Source organism: Hemitrygon akajei, chromosome 6 (assembly GCF_048418815.1).
Source record: "Hemitrygon akajei chromosome 6, sHemAka1.3, whole genome shotgun sequence".
Classification (NCBI taxonomy): Eukaryota; Metazoa; Chordata; class Chondrichthyes; order Myliobatiformes; family Dasyatidae; genus Hemitrygon; species Hemitrygon akajei.
In genome coordinates, this window is record NC_133129.1 from 41,677,087 (window position 1) to 41,698,999 (window position 21,913).

The following is a 21,913-nucleotide window of genomic DNA, read 5'->3' on the forward strand; positions in this document are numbered from 1 at the left end:
TGATGGGGGATGTGAGAGAAAATGGGTTATAGTGAAATAAACGAATTTACTCTGATAGCCAGAATTGATGGACCAATTTCTCTTTTCTCATAAGAAATTCCATTTTCTTTCTAAAGAATGAAGCAAGGGAGAAACAAAGGAATAGTTGTGTTACATAGTATAAAATATACTAAGAAAAGTAATTGTTTCATAGCAGAAGTGAACCAGTTGTACCCAGGCAAGTTGATCACTAAGACAGCAATGACAATCTAAGATAAAGTAGAGCTAGGAGTGTCCTTTTCCAGAGAATTGAGGTAAAAAGGAAAAACAGCGCACAACTTAAACAGTGTTAGAGTACTGGATGTTAATGTTTTCTGAGGAATTGACATCTTTGTAAAAGTCTAGTCAGATGTCAGTGAAATTTATTTAAATTGCAATTCACCGTTAATGGAGATACTTAATCAGACAAATATTCCACCTCCCATCCTGATACACAACCACTATACTTCCTTTAAATAGTGAATAAATAGCTTGAAGATCTATTGGATTTTGAACTACTTGGCTTTATGATGTTAAGGCGTACAGTAGGCTTTAAAAGTAAACTTCAATTCTCTCTCCTCAGTGAAGGACACACCTCACCCAGAAATGAACTGCTTCATAACATCGACCAGCTCTTTGTTGATAATTCTCCATGTAAGTATGACTTTTTTTAAAAGAAGACTCTTACTGGGTGATTTAATGAGTGTACACCAGTCAGTCACCAGCATCCTTGGTCGTAAGGCCAACAGTGGAATATCCCTTCCTGCTATTCACTCTGCATCCATCCAGCTGCAGGTAATGGGGCAGCCAGTACAGAAGTTAAGGACATGAGAACCAGAAACAAAGAGCAGGCCATTCAGGCTCATGTTCCTGCTCTGTCATTCAGTATGATCACGTCAGGTCTCTTATCACTACACAACTTTCCTACCTGAATCCTACATCCTTTAGCTCCTTTAATATCCAGAGATCACTGATTTCTGACTTGATGTACTTTGTAGTTCAATCTCTTTAACCTTCTCTGCTATTCAATCCCAAAGATTGACTTTGTGTTTAGCAAATTAGTTACTAGCTACTGACTCCTAGTTTTGAACACCTCTTCCAGCAGAATGAATATCTTTGCATCTATTGTCAAGGCTCTTATGTTTCACTGAGATAATTTCTCATTCTTTTAAACTTGATAGTCTGGTCTCATTAATCTCTTTTTGCATGACAACCCTGCCAATCCTTTGATCTATGTCTATAGTTTTCAAAATTGTTTAATATAATTTCCAGTACACAAGTGTAAAGGAGAACAAAATAATAATTATTCTGGATCTGATGCAGCATAAAAAAACACAATAAGATAAAGTATACAATAATACTAATAAAAACACAATAAATGTAAATACATAAGACATAGGAGCAGAATTAGACTATTCAGCTCATCAAGTCTGCTCCGCCATTCCATCATAGCTGATTTGTTATCCCTCTCAACTCCATTCCTCTGCCTTCTCTCCATAATCTTCGATGTCCTGACAAATGACGAACCTAGCAACCCCCACTTTAAATATCTACTCAGTGAATTGGCCTCCACTGCCATTAATAGCAATGAATGCCACAGATTCACCACACTCTCGCTGAATATATTCCTCCTCACCTCTGTTCTAAGTGAACATCCCTCTATTCTGAGGTTGTGTCCTCTGGCCCTAGACTCGTCCTCTATAGGAAACATCCTCTCCACATCCACTCTATCTAGGCCTTTCAACAGTTTTATAGGTTTCAATGAGATTCCCCCCTCATTCTTCTAAATTCCACCAAGTACAGCCTCATAGCCATCAAACGCTCTTCATACATTAACCCTATCATTCCCAAAATCATTCTACTGAAACTCCTCCGGATCCTCACCAATCTTTTCTTGGATAAGGGGCTTAAAACTGCTCACAATACTCCAGGTGCAGTCTGACCAAAGCCTCAGCATTACATCCTTGCTCCTGTCCACTTAGAATGAATGCTAACATTGCATTTACTTTCCTCCACATTGACCTTGGGGAATCCTGTACAAGGTCTTCCAAGTCCATTTGCATCTTTGATTTCTGGTTTTTCTCCCTGTTTAGAAAACAGTCCGTGCCTTTATTCTTTCAAACAAAGTGCATGACCATACACTTCCATACACTATATTTCATCTGCCACTTATTTGGCCATTCTTCCAAACTGTCCAAGTCCTCTGCAGACTCCTGGCTTCCTCAAAACTACCTGCCCATCCACCTCTCTTTGTATCATCTGCGAACTTGGCCACAAAGCCATCAATTCTGCCATCCAAACCATTGAAATATAATGTGAAAAGAAGCAGTCCCTGGGGAGCACCAGTAGTCACCAGCAAAAGTTTGCAAAGCCCCTGTTTGGTAGAGGACTCTATCACATTATTTGTTTTACATGTTGGTATTGAGTAGGCATATCTTTCATCACAGGGATGCCTGAACAATAAGCACCTAACCTTGATACGAGGAACCCTTCAGTGAATACCGGTGCCTGAAACACTGACATTTTTGCCTGCTTGCATTGAGGGCCTTTGGGTATTTCAATCTGGATTAATAAAATTCTTTTCTCAGTTTCACACCCAACCCCAGCTCCCTTAAGTATTTGAAGGATTGCAGGAAATAATTGTAATTCAAATGCAGGTATATAGAAATATAATTTCTATAATCTTGTATTTGAATTGCAATTATATTCTAAATGCATCTCCTGAAATATGTGCAAGTTCAGAGCATGGCTTCTCACTAGTGGGCAGAAAGTTTTCACAGGATTCCATCTCCTGATAGACTCTTCATTCATCCATACCTTATCTATTGCTTACTCTTGAAGGTACTATACATTATGGCTTCACCATGGTGCTCATATGCCTTACTTGATGATGCCCTACTGCCCCTGTCGCTGGATGGCAACGACTTGATGCTGGACTGAGTTGTCATTGCAGCACTTGAAACACCTGATAATGTCGCCTTTTCACTGTAGTGTTCTCGCTCAGGTGTAAGGGAACGCTGAACTAAACACTGAGGTAAACCGTTGTCAATGAAAACAGGATCGCAGTAAGATTACCCGTTTTCTGTTCACTCTTCCATATTAACGTATGGTGAAAACTGTTGATAAAACAATACAAAATTTGTACAGTATTTGTTTCCTTCTTGATATCACATTTACATCGTAAATACTTGCAAAAGTAAACTACAACAACTATATTACATTAAAATGCAGCATACAGTCGGAATCTACCTACGCCATTGACTGCTTTAAATACACTTCAACACAAACTATCCGCAACTCTTTAACTAACGAAAACATAAACCTTATCAACCGTCACTACTTTTAACAATCAGTGTTAACATTTTAATTCAACACATCGATTATCTCATGAACTTACGGCATTGCTTCACTATGTTTCAAATGCGTAGAAAGACAACTTTTCTTACGCTGATCTTGCACATGTGAGCCCCCTCCTCCCCATGAAACCGGATGTGACGTCATCGCATGCCGCGATATATCACAGACAACGAATTTACTTTAAACAATCCTAACTTTAACTAAAAAATGCTAACAAACGAATTACTAAAGTGAAAATATTATAAACTAAACAAATGCCATAAAGGCAACACACTCACATTACAACAACTGTCTTGGACGTTTCTTTTGCGACAAGACCCACAGGCCTGCTTCCTTTGTCTGGTGGAGAGACGGGTGATGAGGCAGCGGAGTCGCCTCAGTCGTAGCTGGGACTAGGCCTAAGCGTTGTGGCATGGTGTCCAGTCTTGTCTGGGGGTGGCCTCTCCCATCGGTGCTGCCTCCAGTGGTGGATCGGTGGAATTACAGGCGGACTGCCAAGAACCGTCAGTTTGCGGGACTTGTTGCTCAGGGACTTGGACTAAGAATTTGTTTTCTTACATGACTGTGTTCTTTCTTTTTTTCTCTCTCCTTTCTATGATTTTGAATACACATGTATGCTTTTTGCACCTTGGCCCCAGAGGAATGTATGGTTTGAATAACAATTAAACTTGATTTGATTGATGCACCTGAGCAATTCCTAGGCACTGAGTAGCAGTTCACCCCTAAAGCATGAAAGCACACGTCCAAATCCGAGACATAATAACCGTGAAATTATTTCACTTACTGCTCTTTATATGTAAAGAAGAATTTAATAATTCCAAATTCAATTACTGTGAACTATGGCTCCTTATTACAAGTAGCCTGTAAATGGTAAATTATTTTTACTATATTTTAATATCTTTCAGTTTGTCCTTTCAAAATTGATACACCTTAATACAACAGTTTATCTTAACTAAGCTAGGAGGGAGATGGTTGAATTTTGACAGTACTGAAACCTCTAAGCTCGATATTTTAGAATGAAACTCCACGGGGGATTGTCTTGGCAAACCAACATTTATTATCCACTACCAAACGTTGACTACATTAGGGCGGCTGCAGGAAGGTGTGTGAGTAAGTCTCAGGAACTACAGTGTGCTCACAGTAGCAAAGGGAAGTAATAGTGTGCAGTGGATGTAATGCTACATCAGGACCTTTATTAAATGAAAATACAGTACAATTAAAGTCCAGCTACTGAGTAGTGTGCAATAGAGGCATACTTAACTAGTAACTATGCCCCAATTGACTCCCGTTCATCTAGGGTGAACTTGACACTGACCCCGCCAACTCTGTAATCCCTGACACTGTTTTATCCCCCCTTGTTCAATCTCTTCCCACCTATGTTCGTGACACTTCTCACACTTTGAATTTTTTCTATGATTTTAAGTTCCCTGGCCCCCACCGCCTTATTTTCACCATGGACGTCCAGTCCCTATATACCTCCATCCCCCACTCGGACGGTCTCAAAGCTCTTCGCTTCTTTTTGGATTCCAGACCTAACCAATTCCCCTCTACCACCCCTCTCCTCCATCTAGCAGAATTAGTTCTTACTCTCAATGATTTCTCCTTTGGCTCCTCCCACTTCCTCCAAACCAAAGGTGTAGCCATGGGCAACCGCATGGGTCCCAGTTATGCCAGCCTTTTTGTTGGCTTTGTGGAACAGTCCATGTTCCAAGTCTATATGGGTATCTGTCCCCCTCTTTTCCTTCGCTACATCGACGACTGCATTAGCGCTGCCTCCTGCACGCATGCTGAGCTCGTTAACTTCATTAACTTTGCCTCCAACTTTCACCCTGCCCTCAAATTTACCTGGTCCATTTCTGACACCTCCCTCCCCTTTCTTGATCTTTCTGTCTCCATCTCTGGAGACGGCTTATCTACTGATATCTACTATAAGCCTACAGACTCTCACAGCTATCTGGACTATTCCTCTTCCCACCCTGTCTCTTGCAAAAATGCTATCCCCTTCTCACAATTCCTCCGTCTCTGCCGCATCTGCTCTCAGGATGAGGCTTTTCATTCCAGGATGAAGGAGATGTCTTCCTTTTTTAAACAAAGGGGCTTCCCTTCTTCCACCATCGACTCTGCTCTCAAACGCAACTCTCCCATTTCCCGCACATCTGCCCTCACCCCATCCACCCGCCACCCCACTCGGGATAAGGTTCCCCTTGTCCTCACCTACCACCCCACCAGCCTCCAGGTCCAACGTATAATTCTCCGTAACTTCCGCCACCTCCAATGGAATCCCACTACCCAGCACATCTTTCCCTCCCCCCACTTTCTGCTTTCTGCAGGGATCGCTCCCTACGCGACTCCCTTGTCCACTCGTTCCCTCCCCATCCCTTCTCACCAATCTCCCTCCTGGCACTTATCCTTGTAAGCGGAACAAGTGCTACACCTGCCCTTACACTTCCTCCCTCACCACCATTCAGGGCCCCAGACAGTCCTTCCAGGTGAAGCAACACTTCACCTGTGAGTCGGCTGGTGTGGTATACTGCGTCCGGTGCTCCCAGTGTGGCCTTTTATATATTGGTGAGACCCGACGCAGACTGGGAGACCATTTCGCTGAACACCTACGCTCGGTCCACCAGAGAAAGCAGGATCTCCCAGTGGCCACACATTTTAATTCCACGTCCCATTCCCATTCTGATATGTCTATCCATGGCCTCCTCTACTGTCAAGATGAAGCTATGCTCAGGTTGGAGGAGCAACACCTTATATTCCATCTGGGTAGCCTCCAACCTGATGGCATGAACACTGACTTCTCTAACTTCCGTTAATGCCCCTCCTCCTCTTCTTACCCCATACCTGACATATTTAGTTGTTTTTTTTCTCTCTCTCTCTGCCTGTTCTCCATCTCCCTCTGGTACTCCCCTCCCCCTTTCTTTCTCCCGAGGCCTCCCGTCCCATGATCCTTTCCCTTCTCCAGCTCTGTATCACTTTTGCCAATCACTTTTCCAGCTCTTAGCTTCATCCCACCCCCTCCGGTCTTCTCCTATCATTTCGCATTCCCCCTCCTCCTCCTACTTTCAAATCTCTTGGAATCTTTCCTTTCAGTTCGTCCTGACGAAGGGTCTCGGCCCGAAACATCGACAGTGCTTCTCCTTATAGATGCTGCCTGGCCTGCTGCGTTCCACCAGCATTTTCTGTGTGTTGTTTGAATTTCCAGCATCTGCAGATTTCCTCGTGTTTGCTCTGTAATCACGTTGGTGTGGACATAGTGTGATGCACTCCAGTACACACCCACAACATAAAGTATCAGACAGTAGACAGTATGAAAGTAAATGATTACACTTTATAATTTTACTGGGACTAGGAGGTTAATAGAGAAACAAATGCAATTAGAAAAGTGGAAAAAATTAAGGCTCCACACTTATCGGAGTTTATCAGTTTGTGCACAAAAATCGTTGGAGCTCAAGAAGCTGGGTAATCTCTCCACCATTCGATCTCCTCGAACTCCTCGACCCTCGGCCTCGGACCAACCACGGTGGTCGACCAGAGCGCTTCCTGCACGTCCTTCCTCTTCGCCTCTCCACTCTGAAGATCCCAAAACTTGTGCAAACTAACAGCTTTAGACAGACAAGAAAGAATAACATCTCTCCCATTGGATAAAAGTCCCATTATCACTAATCATAACCCAAACATGCTGCTACAGAAAACCCATTACCTCAGCCATTAACATTACAAGTAATAGTACTAAGATCCCTAGACTGAGTTTTTTGGGGTGAGTGGTTCAATGCATTTCTTTAAATGGGCACTGTGGCTTTAATCCTCATTTTGTTTAAAATTGGGGAACTTGTCCGTGTTGCCCAGTTTTTAAATGGGTGCCTAGCATATAGCATATTAGAAAGAGAAGAGATTCTGCAGATGTTGAAATTCCAGTGAAACCACACACACACACACACACACACACACACACACACACACACACACACACACACACACACACACACACACACACACACACACACACACACACACACACACACACACACACACACACACACACACACACACACACACACACACACACACACACACACCAACTCAGACAGCATCCATGGAAAGGAATAGAGTCAACCTTTTGGGCCAATACCCTTTATGAGGAATATTAGCCTTTTTGTAAGGGTGTGGGAAGTCGTACTGCGATTGAACTTCACTGAACGTGCATCTAGAATGCCACAGGCATTTATGGTTTCCTTGTCCAGGTAAAGTATACTTGCCTCAAAGGAAGTGTAATAAAATTCATTACTCTTTGGGAAAAACAGGCTTATGAGCAATCAAATAAAATCGATCTATATCCTTTCATTAGAAGAATGAAGGCTGATCTTATAATGACTGAGGTGAATTGACCCAGATTATGGATTGAACAAAAAACAGTGCATTATGCTGGGAGAACTTGTCTTCTGGGAGGAAAATAGAAGCACCTGCTGGCTGTCTAGACAGCTTACAGCTGCCATAGGAAACGGTTGTTCATCAGTTCCCAGGGCAGCCCTGAGATTTCCATATCTCCAATAAGGAAGACAAGTAAAGCCTTTGGCAAATTTTAAAACTAAAGGCATCTACAAACATTTCTCCCTGGTGCTGGTTCCCGTAGCATACTCGCTGATTTGTGATTCCTTGTCGTATTTCCGTCTTTGAAGGTCACAAAGTGAGGGAGGGTTCAAACAGGATTGTAACACTTTTTATTTAAAAGTGCCAACAAATTCATCTTAAAAACACAAGGTACCCATTGAAATGCTGAGTGCTTCATTCATACTTTAGACGAGGTTAACATTAATGCAGAAAACTAGGTCCAGTGCAAGTGACACACACAAAATGCTGGGTTCCTCCAGCATTGTGTGTGTGTTGCTTAGATTTCCAGCATCTGTAGATTTTCTCTTGTTTATATCTAGTATAAACGATATTGATTAAATTTTATTTAGCTTTACTGAACATGGCTCAGGGCATTTTTTTAAAATAGAACCTTTCTGCCTGGTACAAAACAGTGGACTCTCTAACTGAAAGTTTCTTCACATTCTGTGTGAACGTGTCTTTTACAGTATGGTTGAAAAGGTTTCTTGAGCAATTTCTGTTCCGTTATAGTTGCATCACAATTTCTACACAGTGGGAGATGGTTTGGTTACCTTCTGAAAACTAGACCTGGAGGCTGCACTGACTCCTATAGGAAGGATTAATTTTACGCATTGGTTTGTATATAATCCTCCTGTGCTGACTTGAGAGAGTGCCTGACTTCTTTCAAGAAATGTAACTATTCTGCTTCAGGGATAAGCTTTCTTTGTTGCAGTCAGTAGAACTGTCTCTTTACATGGTTTGCTGTAGTGCAGTATTTGATTGCTGAGTAAATGCACTTTGCTGATAAATATTACGCTATCAAATGCCACGCGATCAAACCTGTTGTTTGGACAATGATGTCAGTGGATGCTGGTTACAGCAGGATCTGTTTTCTAGGGTTAGTTAGAAGGGAATAATCACCCCATTGGAAAAAATACTCTAAGTGGGAATTTTGAAAATGTAGATAAAATAGGTTCCTTAAGGTTGTCATAACGGGGTGGGGGGCCGTGTAGGTGGGGTAAGCTCCCACTACCTATTAAATGCTCCCAATGGTGTGCATCTGTCTGACAACCAAGTCTAACTCTTGGCCTTCTTGTGAACTCTGCAGAACTGTTTCTCCCAACAGGAGAAGGAGCAAAGGTGGGCAAAACCAGTTCAATTGGGCAGTTGGGGCTCATCAGCCATGGTTGGCAGCTCATCTAGGAGAAGGAAAACTGAGCTCAAACCTCTGCTATACCCACTCATGGGGAAGGCCTCAGGAGCAAACTCTGAGGGAAAATCCAGAACCTGAGTCCTGCGATGCTGCTGGTGCTCGGTTTTTGTCGTTCCTTTGAATTCATCAGGTGCTGCATGGGTAACAGCTTGCTGGATATCATAACACCCTGACTTGCGTACTGGCTTGTGTGTCGACTTCAACAGCTTAGAGTCTGACATCCGTGGTTGACTCCGACCAATGGAGACCATCAGATGAAACAGCAGCAAAAATAAACTTGTGAGAACCAGACCAGACAAGAATCGAAATTTTCTCACAGTGAAATGGAGCAGATGAATAATAATCTGCAAAACTAAGTGACTTCAAAGACTTTTCTAAGGTCCAAAACTATGGCGCGAAATAAGAATATAAGTAGCCATTTCATGACATGAATGCAAATCACAATTCAGAAGTAAGCTCAAGGGTCACCTGGAGTGTATAATTCATGGAGAATGCCTCGGGTATGAGTGCAAGTAAAACATTATAAAATGTACCTTTTTGCCATAGTTTCTGTCAGCCACATTTTACTGAATACAATTTATTAATCTCCGAAAGGTCAAGCAAAATGGTTGTAGTTATTAAGTGTCTTAGTTGCACTTATAACTGGGGCTGGGGGTGTTCAGATCCAGATTTATTTTATTATATATGCACTGAAACATACAGTGAAATGCGTATATAATAAAATTATTTGCTTTGGCAACAAACACACCTATGGGTGTGCTGGGCACAGCCTGCGAGTGTCACCACACACTCCGGTGCCAACATAGCATACCCAAAATATTTGGCAGATCAACACAGAACACATCAAAGACTTCCATATGATGATTAGGGCAGACCCAGTACTTTAGTGGAGATTTAAAACGTTATAAAACCTCCAACCTCTGTGGTTTGGGGGAAAGTGTGCCTCAAGATATAAGCTTGCTGTTTTTATAGTATATAGTTGCACTGTGGATAACATAGTTACCTGTATTCAAATGATCCAGGTTCAATCCTAATTTCTGATCCTGCCTGTGTAAAGAACTTGTGAGCACATGGATTTCCTCCTAGTGCTTTGGTTACTTCCCACACCTAAAAGTCGTGCTGTTTGTGAAGTTAATTGGCGACTGTAAATTACTCCCATGTTGGTCAGTGTTTGGAGAATCAAGAGTGCTGTTGATAGGATGTGTAAAAGTGAATAAATTGTGAGAGAATGGGATTGATCAGAGAGCTGTCATACACTCTGAACTGAATGTAATATATAACGTAAATGCTGTCACCAAAGTTATAGTTTTAAAATAGTAGAAATGGTAGGCTTAATATGGAGTTTGTTAATGAATGCCAGAAATGGCTCTGTAGACCACTCCAGTGTCTCAAAATCTTCTGGTAGAGGAATGGAACACTACCCATTTAAATTAAATAAAACTAACCATTTTATTCTCTATGTTAATGGATTACTTTAAGCTGTTTGAAATATTTCCATACCTTTTTTTTTTGAGGTTGAGTCTGTTTAGTTCAAAATGTCTGTGGTTGTAGAAATATTTCCATTTATTTCTGTAGCAGTGAATCCAGCACACCAGATTGGCATTACATCTTTCCAGATGCTACTGAAAACCTTGTAAAATGCAAAACAACAAAATCCAGTCTTTTGCTGAGAAGCAGATAGATACTGGAAAGATGAAAAAAGGGTGCCATAGCTCTGCAAATCCTTTGGGATGGCCAGCATGATAGCATAGTGGTTGGCATAATGCTATGACAGTGCCAGCGACCCGCAATCAATTCCCGTCACTGACTGTACATTCTCCCTGTCGTTGTACGGGTTTTGTCCTGGGGCTCGGGTTTCCTCCCAAAGACCTACAGGTTAGCAGGTTAATTGGTCACGTGGGTGTAATTGTGTTGCGCGGGCTGGTTGGGCTGGAAGGGCCTGTTACCTCTAAGATAAATAAGACCTTCCGTTCAACGAATTGCTTTTAAAGTGTGACCTCTGAGTTTGTGACTTTATAGAATAAACCAGTGATTTAAAATATAACCTAAAAGGGATGTCCTGCTCTTGTCAATGGTGATTGAGCTACTAAGTTCTATGTAGTTCGGGACTATTGCACACGGAGTGTAGAAGCAAGTGAAGATCTTTGGGTAAAATTGCTGAATTCTGCATCCAGAGAAGGAACTGATGAATGGGCATCTGACAAAATCATTGCAGTTTAAAAAGCATAATTTGCACATTCCTTATAATAATGTTAAACTGACAAAATACATAATATGAAAAAAGCTTTGCTCTCTAATCTTCTTGTGTGTATATATGTATGTTAGTGTGTGTGTATTTATTTATTAAATTTGTGGCCAGGCTCTTTAGAGCATTGAACTTTAGATTGTAGGAATGCTACTGTGCTGAACAATCCTGCACTGCCAATATTTCTGAAACCAGCGTGGTTTTGCATTTTCTTTGAGAAGATTAGGTAGGCCTCCGTTAGTCTCGATAGACCATGGATTTGCACCTTGGAAGGTTTCCAGGGCGCAAGCCTGGGCAAGGTTTTTTTTTTAATGGAAGACTGGCAGTTGCCCAAGCTGCAAGTCTCCCCTCTCCACGCCACTGATGTTGTCCGAGGGAAGGACATTAGGACCCATACAGCTTGGCACCGGTGTCGTCGCAGAGCAATGTGTAGTTAAGTGTCTTGCTCAAGGACACACGCGCAGCCTCAGCCAAGGCTCGAACTAGCGGCCTTCTGATCACTAGACGAATGCCTTAATCACTTGGCCACGCGCCAATACTTGAGAAGATTATGGCAGCTCTTGTGAGCTGCTGCACTGAATTTGTATCCTCCTTTATCTTATGGTTATAACTCGTGTGGATATCTTTTGAGTACACCCTTCCATCATTAACGTGTGGCCATTGGTATCTTCTGATCATGTGCTAAGAATTTCAATGTGTACAGCCTCTCGCATCTTTCAGGGCTGTGAATGTCACAACCCAGAAGAAAGCCATTCAGTCCATCAGGTTCCTATCCGCTCCCAACATAAGAACATAATAGATTAGGAGTAGGCCACTCAGCCCTTCAAGCTTGCTGCACTGTTCAATGTATAAAAAATTATCTGCCCCAGGGATAATTTCTTCCGTTATTCCCATGGAAGGATCCCCAGTCACCATCTCCTCATTTCTATCTGCTCCTACAAACATATTCTCTGTCACACATGTCCGTCAGTTCCCCATTGACCCTTTGTCCTGTTCACCTTCAATTCTACCACCACACCGTTAGAATATGGGAAGAACCCAGAGTCCCAAAAAGCAACACACACAATTAAAAAGGGAACATGCTAAGTTTGCTTAGGTCTGGATCAAGCCTGGGTCCCTGGAGCTATGGCTGTACCACAATGTGTCTTCCACTCTTGTCAGAAAGGGATTTGATGTGCTGGGTGGATGGATTCTTTGGGATATTGTGTATACCTGTTTTCACTTTAGTTCTGTGTTGCTCCTGTCATAAACACTTGGGTGTTCAGTGCCAACCCATGTGTTGTTTTTTTCCTTTTTGTTGTGTTATCCTGGGCCAGGGCTTCCTGCTATTGGTGAGGATGTTATTTTTTTCCCCTCACAGATACTTTGAAAATGTTTGTGAAGCATTCTCCTTGTCCTGGAAATCTCTTGCCATGAAAGAGTTTGGAGAAGAAAACTTGGGTTTTTGTTGGGCATGTGGACAATATGGCATCTCCACCAGAGTTGGTTGATAGTGTCAATACCTGGGAAGAAGATACGATCTTTAGATCGCTTATTCTACCGATGGGTTTAGAATATTTCATGGAGACTGTCCAGTACTTTGAAGTTCTTTCTGTAGGTTGTTCCTGACTCTGGCTACATTATCGGAGTTATTGGTCTGAAAAATGTCTTTTTCTTAGTTAGCTAAAGACACCGAGGGCAGTGATGTATTTCAGATCAATGTCTGCCTTCACTGAGAAATGGCTCTCAATGTGTGGAAAGTGGCCTGCATCAGACAGTATCTGCATCTTGTTGTGCTGTCAGGGTAGGATTGTAAAGGAACTTGGGCTTCTGGATGCTTAATATAAGGCCCATCCTCTTCTCTGTTTTTTTTTTTGAAGACCGTATTTAACTTGGATCCCAGCTGTGAACACCTTTTGTGTTTTAAATAAATTGCTGAGACTGGATGTTGGAGATTAATATGTTGATGCTTTGGAGGATTGGAGCATATGATAGTTCAGCCTTGTCCTTGGAAACTGTGACTTCAAAAGGAGGCCTTTGCTGTGTAGGACCTGGATCGATACAAATAGGAACAAGAGTTGGAATGGCACTTACTTCTCCTTCAGCCTTCTGCTCACTATCTTTATTAACCTTGAAGAGTAAGCAAATGCCCAATAAAAAGGATAGAGCAAGCGTCATGTAAACTGCACCTGGTGAGATCTAGTGAAGAAGCAATCTGAACGACAGATGGAAATGTGATGACTAGAAACCCATGTGGCATTATGAAGTAAGGACTGGTGAATGTCCTGATGTAGCTGTGCATGGTAGAAGCTAGAGTTTCATTGTTCTTGGGATCAGCATCAAATGGGGACAATTATTAAATGGATTAGAAGGAAAAGGGAAAGATTTCAGCTGCTATAGAAAGTTATGACCTTCCATTGCAAAGTTGTATATTTTACTCTGCTGAAGGAGTTCTGTAATTGCAAATAGGTAGTTCTCCTATATCCTGATGTTGCTTCGTATGGCATGGCCCAGGAGGGGCAGACACGAGTCTGTCCATTCGGGTGCTCGGTGGCATCTCGTCCACAGCCATTCCAATATGGGTGGCCCTGAGTTGGCATCTCCTGATGGAGTCCTTGAAGCACACAAGCTCCACATGACGTCAGTGGGTTGAACCAAGTTGATGTCCTGATGTGACCAAGTTGACAACCGTGTGGATATGAAGCTTCAAAGATGAAATTTCTACTGCTTCCATGAAGACCATATCAGAATCAGAATCAGACTTTAATCGCCAAGTACCTATGCACATACAAGGAATTTACTTCCGGCAGATGTTGTCTCTCTGCTCACAACAATAATAATGATAAATATAAATGAAAATATAGATTATACATACAGGTAGTGCAATCCAAGTAATAGTTAGCCGACAGTTAACCGGCAGTTAACTGTTCAGCAAAGTGACCGCAGTAGGGAAAAAACTTCTCCAGTGCCTATTAGTCTTAGTCTGGAGGGATCTGAAGCGCCTACCAGACGGAAGCAGATCAAATAGTCCGTGCGCAGGATGGGAGGAGTCCTTTATGATGTTCCCCGCCCTCTTCTTCAACCTGGAAGAGTACAGGTCCACAATAGAGGGCAGGGAGGCTCCAATGATGTGCTCGGCAGTCCTCACTGTGCGCTGTAGTCTGGTTCTATCCTGCTTGGTGGCGGCTCCAAACCACACAATGATGGAGGTGCACAGGACAGACTCAATGACTGCAGTGTAGAACTGCAGCAGCAATTCCTGAGGCAGACCGTATTTCCTCAAGAGCCGCAGGAAATACATCCGCTGCTGGGCCTTCTTCAGGATGGAGCTGATGTTCTGCTTCCACTTCAGATCCTGAGAGATGGTGGTTCCCAGGAACCTGAAGTTCTCCACGGTGGACACAGGTGTTTGGCCCCAAATTCCTATTTCCTTCACCAATCTAAACAATGGCCTGAAGTAAAATTGTGAAATTTGAATTTGTTATAGACATGGATTTCTGCAACATGACGGCAGGGCCTTAAATCCAATTTGTCCATACTGGCCAAGATGTCTTCTTAAGCTGGTTTCATTTTCCTGCAATTGGTCCATCTCCCTCTCAATCTTTCCTATCCATAACCCTGTCCAAACGACATTTAAATGTACCAGCCTCAAACACCACATTTCATCTTTCTGGGTGAAAAATCTTGCCTTTGGGTCTACTTTAAGTCTTCACCCTCTCACCTTTAAATCTATGTCTGCTAGCTACAGACTCTCCTAGTGTAGAAAACAAAAGTGAAAATTCATCTTAACAATGTCATTCAGAATTTTACAAACCTCTAAGGTCACCTATGACCTTCTTCACTTGAGGAAAGATGGTTCTAATTTGTCCAGTCCATCTTTATAACTCAAGCCCTCCAGGGCCCTATTGTTTACTTGCTGTGTTCTGCCCTGGTTTAAATTCCTAAAATACACTACTTCATACTTGCTTGAATTCAATTCCATCTGCCATTATTTTGCCCATTTTTCTAGTTGGTCTAGATCCTGTTATAGCTGCTTTCACTGTCTACCATTCCACCAATTTTAGTGTCACCTGCAAATGTGCTAATCATACCATTAAGTTCTTATCCAAATTGTTAATATATTGTGTCAAACATTAGTGGACCCAGCACCATTCTACTGGTCACAGGCCTTCAGTCTGGAAAATCTATCCTCTGTTTCCTTCCTCCAACCCAACTTTGCATCCAAATGGCTAGCTCACTGTGGATTCTATGTGATCCAACCCAGATCAGCCTACCATGTGGAACCTTGCCAAAAGCCATGAAGCCATCATATCTACCTTTGTCAAATCTTCTTGGTTACCTCTTCAAAAAAAAAAACTCAATCAAATTTGTAAGACAATTTCACACAAGAAATGTAAACTATGCCTAATCAGTTCTTGCCTTTCCAAATGCAGATAGACCTGAGAGTACCTCACAGTACCTTCCCACCATTGATGATGGGGTCGTTGGTCTCGAATTCCTTGGCTTGTCCTTGTAGACCACCCTAAATAATTTGTGTTGATCATGACACGGGAGTTGATCTTCTGTGAAGTGGTGGTAATAATTGCAGACAGAAGTCCCACTCCAGTGATCTGACAGCAAAACCTAATCTGATTGTTGTGTGGGGAGTTACACAGCATTGAAACAGACTGTTTTGTTTAACTCATCTGTACCATCTGAAAAGTGCCTAGCTGAGCTAGTCCTATTTGCCTGTAATTGACTGATATCCATCTAAATTCTACTTTTCTCTGATACTCTGGCCAATATTTAGCCCTTAACCAACATTAGTAAAACAGGCTAGTAATTGCCATATTGTATTTATGTAGGTGTAATGTGCCCCAAATTCTTTGCTACATTCCCATTTTTTGCTTTGGTTCAAATGTATTCCATTGTTTGCAGGATGATTTGGGGCATCCTGAGATACAGACGTGCTGTAATTCTTGAAGGGAGGTTCATTTAAAGTGGGCAGGTCAATTGGTTTTGGCAGCTTCACAGTTAAACTTCACCTTGTATTATTTTGATATTCATACATGCACTTTACAGCTAGGATCAATGGAAAACCACAGGCAGATATTGCCCCCCTTCCTAGCCTGCTGCTCCTAAGTTGTAAGATCAGTTAACTTGAGCAGGGCTCAAATTTAGCCTGTAGCTGCCAGTATTTCATGTTGCAAAGAATTTAATTTTAAACAGATTTGTAGAGTTCACGTGAATTTTATGGATGTGGAGTGCGAAATAACTTGCAACGCATATTTAAGACTGACATGTAGCATTGTTCAGAATGTATTATCTGTTTACATAGTGAACACCAGAAAGAAATGTTCTGCTTTTTATTCTCATTAATCTTCCTTGTATTAATAAGGCAAATTCCCATTTAGTGATGTACTGTATGATTGAAATCTTCATGCTCCTTTTATGCAAGCTGCCAAAACACTTATTGTAAGATGACTCTTACAGCAGTCACACACACTGGATAAAATGTTCCATAATGTAACTTCCCTTTTCCCAAGGTAGTGACCTCACAGCTTTCAACAACTAATATCTTAAACAGATCGGTTTAAAAATACCTTGGGGAGCATTACTGGTGAAGAAAAATCCTGGGCTGTCTGAAATGTGTAGAAACAATAAAATGTAGACAAGGTCAGCAATTTTTTTCCCCCAAGACCCCGGTGCAGTTGTGTGTGTATGTTTGTTTCGAACAGTAAAACTTTCCACATTTTCTAACAACTCTGTCATTTTTTTTCTGGTTTCCTCATTCACCACTCCCCCCACCCCCACAGCATTACAAGCTATCTTTTTTATAACTTTTTTTTTCTACATCATTTCTGCTTTTCAAATAGTCTGCCTCTTGCCTTTTTGTCTGCTCTTCCCTTGAAACTACTTTCACAATGCTAGTGTTTTCTAAGGGATTGTTATTTTTGGCCTGCCTTGTGATATTTGTCTAACTGAATAAACTGACTCCAAACTCCTTTTTCCTCTTTTCCAAGTTACTAATGTTTTTCTGTGTTTAGTAGTAAATCTAACCATATACTGCGTAGGAATAGCCAGCCGGTGGTGTAGTGGCATCAGCACTGGACTGCGAGGTGAATGGTCCCACATTTGAATCGGGCCGGCTCCTTACACACTTTCCATCCGTGCTTGGTTGAGCATTGAGCTAGCAACCCAACCTCCTTTTTAAAAAAAAAACAAATGCTCAGGAAATGGCAAAATGTGCCACAAGGCGAGAAAAGGAACAAGAAGAACAATAACCATCGGAAATTGTTCCGAGTGTAGGTGGATGGTAGATGAATCAAGGGAGAGTTCATAGGCAAGTGAGGGAGATGAATTCCAGGGAATTGAATGGGATCACTCCCTGCCAGCCAGTATACACTCGATGGACCAAGTGGAAAGCTTCTATATCATAAAAATATGAACTCTATTACATCATCTTTTGGAGCTGTTATTAACCACGCATGAAATTACTTTAAATACATAGTTACTCTAGTCTTACTAGTTTCATTTGTTCTTAGCTTGTGGTAGCCTCTCTCACAACAGCTCCTTAGAGAGTTTGGCTCTGCCAATTAGTCAGTCTGTGCCAGCTTCCAGAGGATTATACCTCTTGATATTCTTTTTCATTTTGCTCTCAGTTCTTGATATTACCTCAGTTGAACTTCCTTTCCTGTTCCTATCGATCATTTGTTCCAGCATGGACCACAACAACTGTCTCTCATTCCTCACCAACTACTTCAAGATGTCTAACACCTGGTGGGCCACACACCAGTTGGAACTCTTACTCGTGGCTCCAGAGGTGCTGTCTCTCTCGTTATTTTCATGTAATAGAATGACTCACAGCAGGGATGCTTTTAACTATTAATTATCTCTAAACTCTGGAAATTGATATACTCACAAGGAATTAAATAAAAATGGAAAAGTATGCCACAGTGTGGAAAAGTAATATGAAGTCATATTTATGATTCAGTCAGCATAACTTATTTTTGCCTTTGGCATTCCTGAATTATGTTGTCTACTGCTTATCTTTATTTGATCAACAACTTAATTGTGAATTTTATTCTCATAGACCATTAAAACGTCAGTCTAAATACTGGTAACAGAGATTTGGGTTCTGATTCTATCTGTTCTGCGTCACCTTGTTGTTAAGCTTTTCTGTTGGTCTTGTAGGTCCTGTTTCACCCGATAAAATTGCCACATCCAGGGTACAACAGACAAAATGGCAGAATTCTGTCTTTAATGTGTCAATTCATTCAGCAATCCGTTCTGGGGACTGGAAATTATTAACTGGATATCCTGGTACGTACTAAAATTATATGCACAGTATAATGTAGTAACTTTTCTACTATTCTATGATATAACTAATTATGATTACAGGAAGGTGTGAAACCTACAATCCATTGTCTATTTGAAAATCATCTGATGCAAAATTGGGCAAATTACATTTTTTTTAAAAAGGCATTTTAGGAAGTTAACAGGCAGTAAACATAATCCAGATTGGTTCTCTAGTTAGCTGTTACTGTTTAGATGAATGGCACGTATTAATTTTGCTTTCAAATAAGTATATGCCAACTGGACTGGATTTATTGTGAAGTGACTTGATATGTCAAGATATCAATTAGATTGAAAGAGTACAGAGAAAATTTACAAGGATGTTGCCAGGACTTAAGGACTTGAGTTATAGGGAAAGGTTGAATAGGTTTGGAATTTATTCCCCAGAGTGTAGGAAAATAAGTGATTTGATAGTGGTATATTAAAGTATGACAGGATAAATGCAAGCAGGCTTTTTCCACTGAGGGTGGGTGAGACTAGAACTAGAGGGCATAGGTGAAGAGTGAAAGGTGAAATGTTTAAGGGGAGCTCCACTTAAAGGGTGATGAGAATGTGGAATGAGCTGCCAATGTAAAGTGATGGATGTGGGTTTGATTTCAACATTGAAGAGCAGTTTGGATAAGTACATGGATGGGAGGGGTATGTTGGGCCATGGACCGGGTTCACGTCAATGGGATGAGGCAGATTAATAGTCTGGCATGGACTAAATGGGCCTAAAGGGCTTGTATTTGTGCTGTAGTACTTGCTGACTTTGACCTGTTAAAATAAGGTCCATATTGACGTGAATCAATATATCCTTAGATTCAGATCTTCCTACAAGCATTGATTGATATTATTATTCACATTAATCGTTAGCTCCTTGAGTCTGTGAACAGTTATGTAAATGCATGTCTATATTTTGCCTTGAGGTTCTGAGGAGTTGGGACAGAAATCTGTAGTTCATTAGTGAAAGTTTTGTTCAGTGTGTGCTGCCTCAAATTAATTGATGCAGTCCTTAGCACTTGAGTAATTGTTATTCTTAAGTCTGTTATCCTTGTTTGCATAATGCATACCAGTGATGCTTTGAATTGTTTTTGTCACTGACCTAAGTTATTGAAGGATTGTTTCTGACTGTGCAGAAGTTTCTATTGTACTAATAGGAAATATTCTATTTTACTTCAGGCTGCAGTTACTGGTTCCCTCCTCCATTATTCAAGCAATTGCAATCAGCACCATCCGATTTGCCAAAGAAAAATCTTTGGCTTTTTAATATTACGGCTGATCCGGAGGAGAGGGTTGACCTTTCTGATCACTTCCCTGAAGTTGTTGAGAAGCTGCTGTCAAGACTTCAATACTACCAGGATGGTGCTGTGCCAATTTTTTACCCTGATGATGACCCAAAGTGTGATCCTGGCAAAGGTGGGGCCTGGGGACCCTGGGCCTGAGAGCCAAACTTGTTTACAGCTCATGTTTATTCAAACATTGTCATAAGCCACACAATGGCATTTGTGCTGAAGTGCTACTTTTGATTTCCAAATCTGAGAGTGTCCTTTGATACTTTCTGAAACTGTACTCGTCCAAAGCAGGCCTTGAAACTCCAGATCTGTGCACAGTCTCTTTGTGTATATATTGTTTAGAATTATCAAGTATTGCAATGGTATTATAGCTGTTTTTATAATCAGAACTGTGACTAATGTTGATGATATAAAGACAAAGGGCTGGAAAAACTAAAATGCTCAGAATGTGTCAGTGGAGAGAACAGTAGAGTTAACATTTCAGGTCAATGACCCTTCATCAGTTCTAACCAGAGACATTAAGAACATAAGACATAGGAGCAGAACTGGGCCATTCGGCCCATTGACTCTGCTCCGCCATTCTATCATGCTCTCAGTACCATTGTCCTGCCTTCACCCTGTAATCTTTGACACCTTTACTAATCAAGAACCTATCAACCTCAGCTTTAAATATACCGAGTGGCTTGGCCTTCACAGCCAGATGTGGTCATGAATTCTACAGATGCTCCACCCTCTGACTAAAGAAATTCCTCCTCATCCCTTGTGCTAAAGGGATGCCCTCTGGCCCTGGACTCCTCCACTACAGGAAACATTGCTTTTTTCTCTCCACTGAAACTGCTTGACCCACTCAGTATTTCCAGTGCTTTTTATTTTACATTTCCAGCATCTGGATTTGCTTGTGATTTTGGGAATCTGCAAGGACTGTTCTAGAGATACTCAGCAGGATAGGTAGCTTCTGTGGAGACAAACTGACTTCATGTTTTTGGTTGACATCCTATCAGGAAGGTCAATTAAATTTGAAATGTCAATGGTTTTTACCTACCTTGACGCTGCCCGATATGAGTGCATATAGCATTATTTTATTTTCAATGTTGGTTGTGTAATTTCTCCCGCTAGAGTTTCTCCAGTGCTTTCTGGTTCTGCTTGCTGTGGAAATGTGCCCTTCACCTCCAGTGGAAAACTGCCTTTCTGTTCTTTTTCGGCACACGGGGCAGATTGAATTCTCTGGGAGAAGGGATGCAGCTGAGCACTCAGCTGTGAGATTGGTTACTGCAGTTGGATTTGAACAGCTGAGTCTCATTGTGGAAAGAACTGCAGCCAGCTCGTGGATCCAGAGAACAATGGGGCTGACTATTGCAATCGCCTGTCTGTCTCATCAGTTCAACAGTCCTACAGTTTTTTCACACAACTGTGAAACTTGTGCAAGCTCCCAACAAAGAAGGGGGGGGGGGGGGGGGGGGGGGGGGGGTGGGGGTGTGTGTGTGTGTGTGTGTGTGTGTGTGTGTGTGTGTGGTACTTTTTAAAAGCTCTGGTTACTTCTGTGAATGTTTTTTCCACACCATGTCACCCTTGAGGCTCTCCTTCATTTGCCCTCTATCTGGGCAGTGGCAGTTGAGCTGGTACTCACAACTGAATGAAATGTCAGTTTTGCACTCTGTCAGTTGACTTGCACAATAGCCAATTATGGAGTTTGGGGGGGGTGGGGGGGGGGCTGCTTATGAAATTTCAAGCTCCTTTCTTCCAGGATAAAAGAAAGTCGCTGAAGTTGAGATTGTCACTTCAGCCTGGAAACTAAAGGCCATTTGGAGAAAGTGACAACACTTAAAAGGGCATTATTTACTTCATCAAGGAGGGTCTAAAACAGGTTAAAAATCACAAGCTGAAACAAAGTTCCATTGAATG

The 21,913-nt window shown here is 41.7% G+C and overlaps 1 protein-coding gene across 1 annotated transcript in view; it reads left to right on the top strand.

The window, feature by feature from the left end:
* Positions 1-21,448, top strand: part of arsb (arylsulfatase B) — an 80,703-nt gene extending 59,255 nt beyond the window's left edge. The window contains exons 6-8 of the mRNA XM_073048219.1: positions 602-672; positions 18,576-18,704; positions 19,899-21,448. Of these exons, the coding sequence (XP_072904320.1) occupies positions 602-672; positions 18,576-18,704; positions 19,899-20,161 (463 nt within the window). The 3' untranslated portion in view covers positions 20,162-21,448. The remainder of the gene's footprint in view (positions 1-601; positions 673-18,575; positions 18,705-19,898) is intronic.
* Positions 21,449-21,913: the final 465 nt, after the last annotated feature.